Source organism: Amblyomma maculatum, chromosome 10, assembly GCF_055883805.1.
Source record: "Amblyomma maculatum isolate TAMU_Amacu chromosome 10, ASM5588380v1, whole genome shotgun sequence".
NCBI lineage: Eukaryota > Metazoa > Arthropoda > Arachnida > Ixodida > Ixodidae > Amblyomma > Amblyomma maculatum.
This window is the reverse complement of record NC_139353.1, coordinates 23,455,652-23,470,419: the sequence shown is the minus strand read 5'-3', so window position 1 is coordinate 23,470,419 and position 14,768 is coordinate 23,455,652. Positions and strand designations below refer to the sequence as shown.

At 49.9% G+C, this 14,768-nt stretch overlaps 1 protein-coding gene across 1 annotated transcript in view; it reads right to left on the bottom strand.

The window, feature by feature from the left end:
- Trim9 (E3 ubiquitin-protein ligase Trim9) overlaps positions 1-14,768 on the bottom strand; it is a 209,690-nt gene that overhangs the window by 36,025 nt on the left and 158,897 nt on the right. The window contains exon 2 of the mRNA XM_084582230.1: positions 181-276. Within this exon, the coding sequence (XP_084438356.1) occupies positions 181-276 (96 nt within the window). The remainder of the gene's footprint in view (positions 1-180; positions 277-14,768) is intronic.

Here is a 14,768-nt window from a genome sequence, read left to right as displayed (position 1 = left end):
ACGAATATGATTTTCTACCTCTCGAGAGGTACGCCAAAGTGAAACTTTCTTTTCATGTGTGCTGCCTCGTCTACTTGCTCTGCGATACACACAAACACAGGCACCAATGCTCTGCTTCCACAGAGCGCGTGGCCGGAAGACACAATGCGCTTAATTGAGATCACTGCAAGGTGCACTTACGTGGACGCGTTCAGACATGCCCTTCAGCCCCTGGATGAACTCAGTGGCGGTCTTGGCCTTCTCCGAGAGGGCCTGAAGGTTCTGAGACAGCTCCGTCTGCGAAGAGAAAATAGAAAAGAGGAAAGGTGTGAGCAGACGACGAGAAAACAGACGAGGAACTGTTTAAGCAGACGACACGTCTCTGCACCGCTTGGAGCAGATAAAAAAACATTGTCATCGCTAACTGCTGCAAAGTTGCTATTTCTGAAGAGCGACAGAGCAAAAGAAAACGCATGTCACGGCACAATTCAGCCTGCAAGTCGAGTATGGAGCTGTAGTTAGTGCAACGCGTCATATGCGGATGTCGCGTTTTCACTGAGTATATTCAACGCCACTTAGTTGAGTCTAGGGGCTTTGATTTATTGCGGGTATAACGCATTTGGTTTCGGTGTTTTACGGCAAAATGCGCCGGTTGTTGCCACCTTGTGTACGGCTTCGAACTCCCCGCTGGTCCTAACCAACCAAACGGGTTAATCAATAGGGTTCATTAGTAAAATATTAGTTGATTAATTACAAAATTAACAAGAGTTTGATAGAAAAAATTATGTGCGCCGCTGTGAAGAGTAGTCTTGAAAGTACACATTTCTTCCTATTTCAAACACACTTTGGGAGAATTAAAAAAAAAAAAAAAAAGAACTCGTCAATACACCCGATAAATCCAACTTCCCCACTACTATCATCTCTCCATCCACGTTCGCTGAAAGCGTTACCAGTCATTTTTCTTTGGGTTAAGACGTCATTGCCAGGAACATTTTCAACCCAAACCTCAAGTAACAGCCCCCAAAAGGTAATTCAAGATACTGGAATTGAAAAGAAAAGTCATTCCGCACTTATTTTTTTCCGGTGAGCCCTGGATGCAAAGTTCATAAGTGCAGTTTGTGCGACAGTGCTATTGAGCTTCCCTACAGCGTAGTACAGGTAACGGGAGTTGAACAGACAGTGCGATACCTGCAATGAACCAATTAGTGGTCCCTGACTGCAAGAAAGTAGCACATCACTCTCTTTCTATTTTTTGTTTTAAACTGGAATGCGGAAACAAACGTTCGAGGTTGCACGCGAACTGCGACTATACCTCGCGTAAAACCTCTGTTATGGTACCTTTGAGGGTTCAAGGACTTTGAGGACATTGCTGATATTACAGAGATATGCACTGGAGAAATGCGAAAGCATGTGCGTTGACTGCTCTTTAGTAGCCCCTAGACTGTCATGAGTCAGCACTTTTGAGAACCATGACTAGACACTAGTCATGGTAATGACTTTGAATGACTTACAAAAGTCTCATGGACTTTATAGTCATGCACATTGGATCGCCGATCTGACTGACTCAATACAAGTGACTATGACTCATGACCAAAACTATGACTCACATGACATGACATTTATATGTCATTTTTCATTACATACATATTCATGCCTGCCAGTCTCACCTTAATGGGACGTCATATCCCACGTTACATCTTGCTTCCACGTTTTGCGGACACATTTTCGTAAGCATATCTAAATAAAGTTTTCGCCTTAATAATGAAAAACGAGCGTACACGCATGCCCTAATATCACTGCGGACAGTGTCCATAAAAACAAGGAGAGAAAAGAAAAAAACCGCGCTCGTAAAATAAAACCGACAGACATGTTGGCTCTATCAGAGTGCCGCGGTATTTTGCGGTAGTCGTGAACGGGCAGCATCGCCCTCCCTTCCTCTTCCCTTTCCCAAACGGCTCTGCCCATGCTAGAGCTGAGCGCGACACCTGGCCGGTCACCTTTGTGTTCCGTATCGTTGCGTGTCGCTAGAGAGAAAGAGAGAGAGAGAGAGACGAGGAAAGGCCGCTGTGTACGAAGCAGTGCAGAAAACCAGGTCGACGGCAGCTTGCGAACATGCAGGCACCCGAAGCCAGAGTTCGGGCCCTGCACACCACAAGCCCGCGTGCCAGGCTCGGAAACAATACACCCCGCGGGGCCGCCTGATTAATAAAAGCGCTCGGGTAGCTAGGAGGGAGGGAGCAACTCCATCGCCTCCGGGTCCGCGGTTAGGGCAGTTGGCGTCAGCTGAGTGCACTGGCGGGCATTGCTAGCGTTCCACGCGGCACACATCGCGGAGGCGTCGAGAGCCCGGTGATTAATCGTTAGCCGGGGGCGCCAGTATGGCGTTTTCGCACCACGGCCGGAGGCAAGACGCCCGCGCGACGGGGTGGCGAACACGCGCTGCCCGCCCAGCGACTTACTTGCGCCTTTTAACTATAACGCGCGCGCTTTGTATAGTTAGAGCTTTCTCGCGACCATTGCGCTTTACTATGTGCGCCCGCGCTTTCTCCACACTTGAGCGGCAGAGGCTATTTGGGCGTGCACGCGGTGCAACGACCTCGGCATGCCTATTCATTACTGAAGTGACGACCTTCGTCGCTAGAGCAGTGATGTTAATTAGTGAAGTTACACTAACCCTGTAACGACCAGCCATTGCAAACCGCAGATAAAAATAACGAGCTTGCCGGATTTCGTCCCTAATGGGTCCTTTATTGATCCAATGTAATAAACAGTGAGACTGATTAGAAAAAACAACAACAATGCTATGGCAAATTAAATCCTGCTAGTTCTGATGATTCCATAATAATTACGGGAAGTAAAGCTGCGGGCGAATACACAGGCGCATGCAATAAATAATTTCGAACTGTTCAATTACCTCGTAGTGCGGCGCTAAACGAAGATAATCTTTTAAGCTGTTTTTCTACCGAGGTTACGTATACATAAATCTTTCAGCAGGCCTCTTGAATCAACGCCAGCCGACAATTTGGCCTTGCAAAAGCGAGTCGGAAAGGCGGTTTCTGTAACTACGTTAGCAATGAACGTAGTTCTGTAAGCAGAAATAGAAATACTATTTACTTCGGCATTCTATGTCACAGTAGAGAGACTGGGAACTGCGTGCTTAATAAACATTGCAGAGGCCCCCAACGAGACTCACAACAGGGCACGGCAAGACAACGTAAATAGGACGGCTATAATGTTAATATTGGCAGAATTTCCCGATGAACGTCGAAGTACCAGCGCCAGCCTGCACGAGTCGCAGCCAAAGAAGAGTCTGTATGATTACCGGGAGGCTTAGCGCGGAACGCACAAGGACAAGAGAGGCACACAGGACGAGCGCTAAGCCTCCCAGTAATCCTGTCTTAACTAGCCCAGCTACTTTGCTCAAGAGTCTGTATTGCCGTCGCTTGTCGATCGTCCAATACATAAGGTGGAAACCCTTAAGATGTTTCTACATTATGGCGTCTGGTGCATGATGGCCTTAGCAAAAATGTACCATCAAAGCCAGCTCAACTCAAGTTTTAGACGTAAATATAATTTTTTCTGCATAAAAATTAAGCGAACATCGCATAAGAGCGAAGAATACATGACAGACGTGAACTTCGGTTTCACAAATTAAATAAATAAATAAACCTAGCAAGACGTGTACATAAAATCCTGTCATGCGAATGACCCTATATATCACCATGTATAACGTGACAGTTTTGCAAAAATTAGTGCCACCATTTTTGCTACTATTTACAGGCCTCCCTACACACGTACCAGAGGAAGGGATGCGTATACGCTGGCGTGTTCAGCACTATCGACAAAATGGGCAGCACATATAACCCTGCTCAATAACTGCTGCGGTGCCAGTCCGCAGTCAACCACGAAATACTCGGCACGCCTATATATATACATATATATTTTTTTTTCGCTCCGTTTTTATCTTTCCTGTTTTGCGCATACCTATTCAGGAAAACACCGGGGCGTGCCTGCTGGGTATGAAGTACGTAAACCACCACCAATGGTTGAGGCGGCAGCTGAAGTGCGTACGACGCTACAAAAACGGACGGAGCGTCGGCGATCACGCCAATCGCGCACAAAGAGGACGCAGACAGCGCAAAGAGAAGAAAAAAGAAAAGAAAGAAAGCGGTAGCTTTCTGGACAAGCAGCGTGGCGTGGTCGACTGCAGTTTCTTCGTTCGCGTCTCATTCTCTCATTCTGGAGCGATGGCAGAAAAGCGAGTTAGAAAATGCGATGACCCTCGCGACGGATACCACTCTCTCTTCTCTCTCTCTCTCTCTCTCTCATAGACACATGCAAGAAGCACGCACACACGAACAGGACGCTTGTTCATCGTCAGGGAGCAGGTGCCTGCCGAGCACGCACAAAGCAGCAGCAGCAGAAAGGGGCGGTACCACTCTAGTCGGGGGAGACACGCGTGTAGCGCAAGGGAGATAGGGGGGAATGGGTTACAGAGGGGGAAGCCCCGGGTCCCAGGAAGAGGCCCGGGTGTGTTGCGACGACCACACCCACCGGAGAGGCGAGAGCCGCCACCCGGGCTCGTTAAGGAGCTTCATTAGGGGGCGCCTAGGCGAAGAGGAGGCATCAACGCCGATGATGCTGCTGCTGCTGCTGCCGTCGCCAGCGTTGTACACATACAGGGCATGCTATATAGCGCGCGAGAAAGGTGTCCGCACTGCACGATACATACGCCGCTCCTCTGTCTTCTCTAGTTCTGCAGTTTCTTTAATTTCTTGCTTTCTTTCCGACTCAATCGTCGCTTCGTAGCAACGGCGTAGTAAAGGCAGGAGCTGGCCGCCGTGATCGAGATGCCTCGGGGTGGGATGAAACCCAGGGTTCAAGCATTCTGCGTCATTTTATTTCAGCACTGCTGGCACGGCATATGACGGCTTGTCGAAGCGAATACAGATCGAGCTACGATTCGAGTGATCATCATCATCATCATCAGCCTGACTATACCCACTGCAGAGCGAAGGCCTCTCCCATATTTCTCTACTTAACCCGGTTCTGTGCTAGCTGCATCCACTTGACCCCTGCGAACTTCTTAACCTCATCCGCCCACCTAACTTTCTGCCGCCCCCTGCTACGCTTTCCTTCCCTTGGAATCCAGTTTGTTACCCTAAGCGACCATCGGTTATCCTCTCTTCGCCCTACACGTCCTTCCATTCGAGTGATCGTCATAAGACAAATCAAGATGCGCTCCTACAGCTAAGCCTGGTCGAGAGAAGAACATCAGGTTTGCGAGCGCTGCATGGGCGACGGGTTGACACCGGAAGCGTGCAGGGACTTAGAGCAAGCGAAGAGACCACAGCGGATTGCTTCCGTCCAACGCTGGCACGTGGTGCTGGACCAGGCACGGAGCAATGGGAGCGGAGCGCGATCGCAGGCTCAGGAAGGGTTTCGGATAACTCTATCATTGCCATTACAAGTATAACATGGTTTTCCATTATGTATACATATGAAGCCAGTTTCGGTTTCTACTTAGTGTTTGTTGTGCCGGAGACAGGACGAGGAATTTAATTCAATCAATAACAGAAAATGATATAAAAAAAAGCACCGGAGTTGCATGTCACCAAAGAGGCGCCAGCAAAACTTCTTACGGTATCCCCTGGTTCATTCTCCAACCTTCGCGAACATCACAACAGCAAGAGACGAGCACAACATGAGTGCACTTAGCATCACGTCTCCTGTGTATGTGGTTGCCTATCGTTGGCACAGGTTTTTTTAACATCAAAGAACAATGAAGCTGGTACATGTGCGCTCAGCGGGACAGGACATGCAGCCTCTGCCCGTGACCCGAGCCCAGGTGCCGGCAGCAAGGTCGATGACCTCTGGCGCTGCGAACCCGCGTACATACCAGCCAGCGGCGATCGCAACCTGTCCCCCTTCCGCGCTCTGCGCCGAGCCGGTGCCTTCGTGGCGTCCAGAATGTGTCGCCGGCTAGTCGGCCCACTATTCGTCAAGGCGACGGCAGCTCTACGAGGCACTCCCGCGGCGGAGTGCAGGGGACATAAAACAGAGGGAAAAGGGTCGTGGTTACCGACTTTCGTTTCTTTTCTCCTTTTTTTTTTTTTATTCTCTGAACATTCTGCGGACGAGTGCGAGGCTTACGACAACCAGGCAGGAGTCGCGAGCGAGAGAGACCATCGGGACCGTGGGATCAGCGACAGCCTGCCCGCGGTGCCGTGATTAACTACCACCGTCGACTGGACTGACTCTCCACAGCGTGCACCGTGCGCGCCCTCCGAAGTTGCGGCCGCACCTATATGTACGACCGACGACTAGTTTCTCTTTTTAGTCTTTTCGTACTCGCTTTGAGCTCACGGGCCGCTGGGAAAAAAAGAGCCGCAATGGAGTGCATGCTGCCAGCGACAACTTGCGAGCACGCTTTATTGCGTTAGACTTAACCAAATAACCAAAGGTGTGCACAGTGAGTGAGATATTAACGAGTACATGGGTGGAGCAAAGACTGCGCTGAAAGGGGTGACGCTACCGGACAGCCAGACGAAGCTATAACAGTATTGGAACTTCGTGCCCTTAGAAAAGCACGGCCCTCCCTGCCGCAACCCTGTATAAGGTGCCATGGTCATAGGCGTCGTTAACATCATTAGTGCGTGACAAATTATACGAAGGTAGACCTGTACACCGCATTTTCCGGGTAATAAGACGACCAGCCGCTGTATAGCTCGAAAGTAAGGAGAGGACACGAAATTAGGAGATTGGATGCGGTCATCTTTAGTGCGCGGTATATAAGCACTAGTCAATGGAGACTATTGAGAGATAATTGATCGATCGATCGATCGATTGATTGATTGATTGGCAACTGGTAGCTCTTCTTTGGTAGCGATCAAACGTAATCTGGCTAAGTGAGTTGCATGCTGCTTCTATGCACGATGCTAAAGACAACAGCGCCCCAGCTGCTGACAACACAAAACACCTCTTGCGATGTCTTTCTTCGCCGCTGCCTCGTGATCAACGGCGCAGTTCCGGCGGCGCATCTCGACTGCTCACTCAGCGATTCGTGGCATCCACGCATTTCACGACCCCGGCTCAGGGCCTGACAAGACTGCCCACCAGAGATCGTGCAGAGAGAAAACGGAGTAATCCGAGCCGCGAGAAGTGTCAACGACGCGGACCTTAAAAGTGAATCCGACGTTCCAAATCACCCCGGAGCTCCCCACGCGCCCTTCCCATAAATTCCAGTTCAGCCACTCGGCGCCGCCTTCTCCTATATAAGCTCGCGGGGCTTCATTTATACGTGCATTTTTTCTTCATCTCGCACCGACGCGGACAATTACCCGTCTATATATATGACACGTGAGACAATCAAGGCCGAACCGGACGGATAAAAAGAAATAACGCAGAAAAACGGCCCAGGAGGACGCATACGGAAAATAACGAAGCACGGAAATGCTCCCCCCGGAGGCAATTGACACCGGCGAAAAATGCAGCGGCGTCATTAATATCTTTTTTCCTCCAGCTATCCGGTGACAATTTTTCGCCACGCGCGAGTAACGTAGAAAAATAAATATAAAAAGAAAGGATACGGGCCAATAGGGAGGGGGTCCGAAACTGAGCTAGAGGCGGCAGGATATGACACTTCTTCGCCACTTCTCCCGCCGCTTCCTCTTTCCAACTCTCGACACGTATGCCCAGGAGAGAGAGCGCGATGGCAGTGCGGCTGCCGCGGTGTTAAAAAAGCCCGGGTCCACAAATCATGAGCTGCCCCTTCAATTTTCTCGACCGCGAGAAGGGCGCGCAAAATAACGAGCTCGTCGAGAAGAAGGCGGGCGCTGAAAAATGTCCTCCAAGTTGCATTACTAATTGTCGCCGCCGACACGGCAGCCCTGAATATATTGATCTGAGCAGGAAGAACCACGCCAGCTTGCTCACGCACACGGTGTAGTGATGCTGTAGTCAGTGTGCTGCCAGTTGCAATCAATGACGTTTCATGGACGCATGCATGTGGTGACACTTCGACTCGAGAGGTGTGGTCATCTGGTGGGACTCGCTGCACGCCCCCCCCCCCCCCCCCCCCTTCTCCCGCAAAGCAGTCGTCGTGAAATTCATGTACCAGGATTTATTATAGCAATGCATAACGCGCCTCATCGGTCCGTTCAAACTTCGCTTTCAGTGTCTGCGCGACGACACTGACAGTTTTGACCGCGCTTTTCTCTATTGAAAACATGGCTCTTTAAAGGGACCCTGCAACACTAGTCAATTAAGTTCTGGTGCACCTGAGAAGTTAAAGGACGCTGCCTCGCCAATATCTACGAGCGAACATTTCTTTAAAAATCATTTTGTACATAAATATAACCTCTTCGCGCTTCGCATCCTCCTCTGGCCACATTTTGAACTCTCAAAGGTCGGCGCTCTTCTTTCGGCTTCGCCCGCTTGGCCCCACCGCCGAGCTACATAAGTAAGCGGGATCTCCCCAAGGAAGGAGTCGGGGCTTTTGGGTTTAAAAAAAAATGTTACAGATATCCACTTCATAACCGACATATATAATAAGACGCGCGACATGTAGGATGGCGAGAGTCTGAACAAGACTTTGGAAAGGGTCGCCAAGTTTGGTTCGCGACTGGGGGATATTGCTTTCCCAATAATCCTGGCAACTTTTTCTTTTTTAACACTCCTTCATATTTTCTCCTCGAAGAAATCAGCATTCACAACTGTGGACAAGCTGCTTTGTTTTGAGGCATAACGCTCGCTCTTTTAACCGCGTACCTATACATATCCTTCTGGACATAAACAGGTTGCAAGCGACCTTGAATCAGATGGAATGGCACGAGGTTAGGTATTTCGGAGGTAACAGTATGCTTTAGTATAAAAACAAAACCAGACCTGCATCGAAGCGTGTTCAAAATTAAAAAAAAAAAAGCACTTTGCTCACAAGCAAAGCTCTACCTACCTAATACGAACCAGTTCACTGGTTCGGATTAAGCTCCTTAGTTAGAACCTACATTCCCAGGCCATCTTTGCCGCGGAAAAACCCTCTATTGTTAGCAGGCATTCAAGGACTCTGGTGCTACACGTGCAAGGCTTTAGTTCGTTGGTCTATAGATTAAAAAAAAAAAAAAAAAAAACGGGAGGACACTTAATCTATATATATACACAGCCCAAGGATGCGCGATCGAATCTCAGCCTCGGCCGCCGCTTTCCGATGGAGGCGAAAACCAAGGTGCCGTGTGCTGTGCGATGATAGCATGTACGTTAACAACCCCAGGTGGTTCAAAGTTCCGGAGCCCTCCACTACGGCGTCTCTCACCGCCTGAGTCATTTAGGGACGTAAACCCCGACAAACCAAACCAGTCCACACACACACACACACACACACACACACACACACACACACACACACACACACACACACACACACACACACACACACACACACACACACACACACACACACACACACACACACACACACACACACACACACACACACACACACACACACACACACACACACACACACACACACACACACACACACACACACACACACACACACACACACACACACACACACACACACACACACACACACACACACACACACACACACACACACACACACACACACACACACACACACACACACACACACACACACACACACACACACACACACACACACACACACACACACACACACACACATTCAAACAGGATGGCACACAACTTTTCCAATTATGCATTTTATTCTAACAGTTTCAGACGGTGGGCCGTCCTTCTTCAGGGTAGAATATTCTCAATTCTACCCTGAAGAAGGACGGCCCATCGTCCGAAACTGTTGTTAAAATAAAGTAGATAATCGGGAAAGTTGTGTGACATCCTGTTTGAATTTAACTCTGGCCCATTAGTCACAAGCAAACCATGTCTATAAACACATGACCCATGTCACGTGGTCTCATGACGTCATGCAGGCAACAACACTGCCATTTGGCTTCCGTGACGTCACACCGCGACGTCAACACACATCACTTTCCGCAAACTGCCGTCAACAAACGAGAAGTAGCTGCGCGCCGCAAATAATAACGGGTTTCGTTTCCCAAACCGGCAAACGATATGTCCCACGCCTCTAACCCATGTGGTGAGCGCTAAAAAGCAACGCGAAAAAAAAAAATAAGAGAAAGGGGGGGGGGGGATTGCGGAGGTGGATTAGAAACGCCGACTGGAGCGCGCCGTACATTCCGAACCAAACCGAGCGGCCGACCGAAGCGCGGCCAGCGAAAGCAGCGAGCAACTGAAGCGGGCGGTAATGGAGAGGCGCAACAACACAAGTTCATTACAGGCTGTTTCCCTCGTCTTGGTGCCAGACCTTGTGTAACCGGCGCTTCCCCCCCCCCCCCCCCCTTCTTCCGGGCCGGGGCAGATGCCGGGCGGCGGTCAAATGGGTTCTTCCCTTCAAATCAGGGAAAGTGAGGCGCCAGACATCGGCAGCTTGCGTACCCGGCCGCGGGACCTGGGGAAGAGCAGACGGGTGGGAAATAAAAGGGAAAAGGGGAAAGCATCAAGAAAAGAGGGAACACGGCGCGGAGGCCGGAAACCGAAAAGCGCGTGAGTGCGCAACGGAGGGAAGCGAGCGGCGGCAGAGAGTGCATGCGCGCCGCGGGTTCAGCAGGGCTCCGCCGGCGACGTAATGATCGTTACCTAGTTCGTTAATCATCGTTAGGCCTAATTTGCCCGTCCCTCTCCCCCACCCTCCTCACTTCACTGCTCCTTGCTCCTGCTTTTCCCCCACTGTAGTCCACACGCAGTATCCCCAATACCCGAGAGAACGCACTCTCCTCCTTGTCCCCCTCCCTTTTCTTTCTTCAGAGTCAGCAGCAGGCGATGGTCCGAGACTCCACACATTCAATACGAAAAATCCCGTGTACGAAACGGCGGCTCGCTTAATGTGCCGCTCAGCAAGCTATCCGCGAAAAGGAAGTGAGGGTGGCTCGTTTGGGAGCCAAGCGTGCTGCACCCAAATGCTCCGAAAAAAAATTAAAAAAAGATAAAGACAACAGGAGTTTGCCGACGGGTCTACAAGTCGAGGCGCTCGCTCGCCTTACTTCCCCCTCAGCTGTTATTTGCAGTACGCTCTCCTTTTCTTTTGCCACGATCGCTTCAAGTAGTAACACGATTACTGAACAGACAACGGTTCTATACGCCCAGCAACGCATGCATGTATATGTGAACGAGAGGCGAATCGTGTATATTAAAACGCGCGTGGCTGCACTGCAAGAGGGCAGATGACGTCACGAGGCCACGTGACATGGCCGATTCGGCAGGAGTTGCGAGCTCGGTTAGCTCCTTGAGGCGGGAATCGGACGCAAGACCATCCTTGGTTCTCGAGTCAGAGAGGCTGCCCTTATGCTATGCCAGCACGTTCGTTTATGGCTTAATTAAAGCAGGGCTTAATATCTATGCCGGGAAGTCTTTTCCATAGTGTGGTAGCGCACGACGGCATGCAAATGCGTGTGTTCACAAAATAGGCATAAATTAACGGGGTTGGTAATGAGTATATATGAGCACGAGGAGCTTCAGACAGGAGTCATTAATGCTGTTACTTCAAGCCTTTAAATTAAGTGTCCTGAAAATTGTTTTCCGTTATAGCGCCCGTTATTACGAAACCACCGTCGTAATTGTGCGCTGCTGAAACACGGCATGCGGAAACAAAAGCCGCCGTGGCCAATCAGCAGTTGTAGCCTGTTGGTATACACTGACCATAACGCAGCTGATTCGACCCCGACATGTCCACGGAACCAAAATATTCGGGTATCATCGTCCGCAGAGTTTCTGGTACGCGTTAAAGACTGCCAGGTGGTAGAACTCAATCCGGGGCACTGCAACACGGTGTGCTTAATACTCGCGCGCACCCTTCGCTACGGAAAATGAAGCCTTAATAGCCTAATAAAAAGCCAGTGCAAAATCTCACGAACCTCATAATCGTGCTGCCCACATAGAAACTCGGGTTACAACCGCAATTCACAAGCATTCCAGTCACGGAAATCAATTGTTCCAAACGAACGAGTACCGTTTAGTTTGTTTCTCCACACGGCCTCACCAAGGCAGAAACATGGCGGCACAGCCTGCTCTGGAGCGGTGACCTAGACTGCGTAGCTGGATAGGTTGCCCATCGACACGATGTCGGCCCCCCGCGATTAAACAACGCGCGCGTTTCAAGTGTCCACCGCACGCGGGCCCAATACTTAATCTTCATTTGATCCACGCTCCCAACCGCCATTAGCAGGGGACGCGGGGAAATTCGGGGAAAGCTACCTTAACGACTACGGATGAGGCTTTCCTGCACTTAGTGTGCGCGTACGCTACGATTATGACTCCCCACTCCCCTAACTGTAGGTACCCGTGCCATCCTCTCCGTATTAAGGATTAGTATTCATCGCGCAGTATAGCAGCTCAGTTAGGTTTACTCTCGTGAACTAGGCGAAACGAAACTGTATTTTCTCCCAAAGCGTCTCGTGCGTCTCACGAACTTCGTGGAGAAAAGTGTGTGCGGGCTTCCATGTATGTCCTGTTCGACTAAACAAAAAACAATTGCGTACATCACGCCTGCAGCGTTTTAAACGTATACACTGCACGTGAGAAGCGCCAGGGGTGTGGACGGGAATCACTAAAGACGTATGAGAGAGATCGAAGAAAAAAAAAAAGACAAAAAAAAAAACCACTACACTCCCGCATCAGCGAACCCTCGAAGCGAGCAGTCGGGCATTAATTTTCATTTATTAGCTTTGTGGGAAAGAAATGCAAAATTTGTTTGGGAAGACAATTTGACTGCAAAATAGACGCGCTCAGGAGTGAGCATATCGTCAGAGTTGATTTTAGAACTGGCATAGTTACAACACCTGTTTCACGTGCATGGCTAAACAAAAATAAAACGATATATTTCTCTCTTGTACGCATTGCGCATGCACCGCTGACGTCAGCGGCAGGCTGCTACCTGATGCTGAACCACTGCTGACTCGGCACTAACCAACGTTCTTAGATACAGAGCTGACACTCGCCGACTAGGCCGTAAAAAAACATCGCACTCTTGTCGTATAGAGAAACTCCGTCGACGCAGTGCACCCAGAGCAAAGGGACGGTAGCGTTCCTCCCAAACAAGTCGGCAACATTCGCGCTTATTTCCAGAGCGGGGGAGAAGACGACGACTGTCACAGCGATCGAAAACGAGTAGCTGGTCGCCTCCGTTCGGGAACACGAACAACTATAACCACAACCGCGCTAGACCAACACCACGCTAGACGGGCTCCCAAGACAAACACTGGATTCGCCAGGAGCATCCTCCGACGTAACGCAGAAGCAGCAGCCGAGTCATGATGACAGCCTCGCGTACGCCGGAAAGAACGAAACAGCCCGACAGGCGAACAGGCAGCCACGAGTCTACCGACAGAACTCCTATGTTGGCTATGTTGACTGACTACTGCGCGGTAGAACACATATACGAATTGAGCAACGAAACATGTGACGGCAGTCCTAGCTAGCACGGTAAAAAGCAGAAAACAGAGATACGCGTTTTCCATGCACAAGCTGCAGGTACGGCTTAAAGACGAGAGCCTGAAAGTTGAGACCGCAAAAATTTGAAGGACAATACACTGGACAATGTTAATATAAATCGAATAGGCGTCGTTGTTTTCACGGGATTAGGGTGGTGGTATAGCCGGTAACTATCGAAGACCCCGAAAAGCAGCTTGCACTAAGGAGAAAGAGTTAACAGAAAAAAGAAAAACGAATAAAAACGCACAACAGACCTCAACCAAGAACAGCAGTCATGGGGGACCGTATTTTTCGAGTATAACTTTCCCAACATTTTCTATCAGCCCCGCCTTAAATGATACAGTTGCCAAGTGTGGAGTAAGGGAACACAGCTAGCAAGCGGTGCCAGTCGACAGCAAGGGTGGAACAAGTTTCAAAGCGTTACCTCCATAAAAAAAAAAGATCATAGGAGACTCGAGATATAGCGTTACGTCCAGGCGAGTCGGATGAAATCTCTATTTAATTTAGCGGGTCTCATAAACAAATGATAGCTCATTAGAGAGTCCTCCCCGAAGGTATTTCTGCCCCAGCAAGGCACTCGATCGGTACTGGCTGTGCTCGCCTATTATATGTGACGCCTACTCAGAGGCCATACAAGCACCGCAACCTTGTTTAAGTGCCAACAATATGCCGTAAGAATACAGCATGGCAGAGGTGAGAAAAACGTTGTAGCAGCAGAGCCGTCGCCTCAGGCGCGAAATCGAATAAAGAAGGACTGGTCGCCAACCAGAAGAGCTCCGCTCGGTCGCCACACATGGCATCAATGCTTCTCGCGAGAAACCGGGCCACCATGACTCCAAAGAAAGCGCAGCAAAGTTTCGGGGTCGAAAATCAACCCTATATTGAGCACACAGTGTCGCTGTCCGCTTAATGACTGTCGAAGGCCTGTACACTGCATAACCACGTATCATCCCAAAATGCAGCCGGCAGGTACGAGCTCACGTGCAGCTGATAAATGAGAACACGGAAAGAAAAATCCAACGCCGAGGCCAGTTAGACATGAGTGCGTGTTTGCGCGCTTTTCTTGTCCCCCCTTTTCCCGATTAAAAAAAAAAGGGAATATGGGGAGGACGCCGATGTACGATAAGCAGCGCACACAACAAGCTGAACGACGAGTGAGTTGTTCTTTTGCCGTCTCGCCAGCGACTGTCGCCAGTGCCGACGAGCAGAAGCACCAGCAGAAGGTGAGCACACGCCAA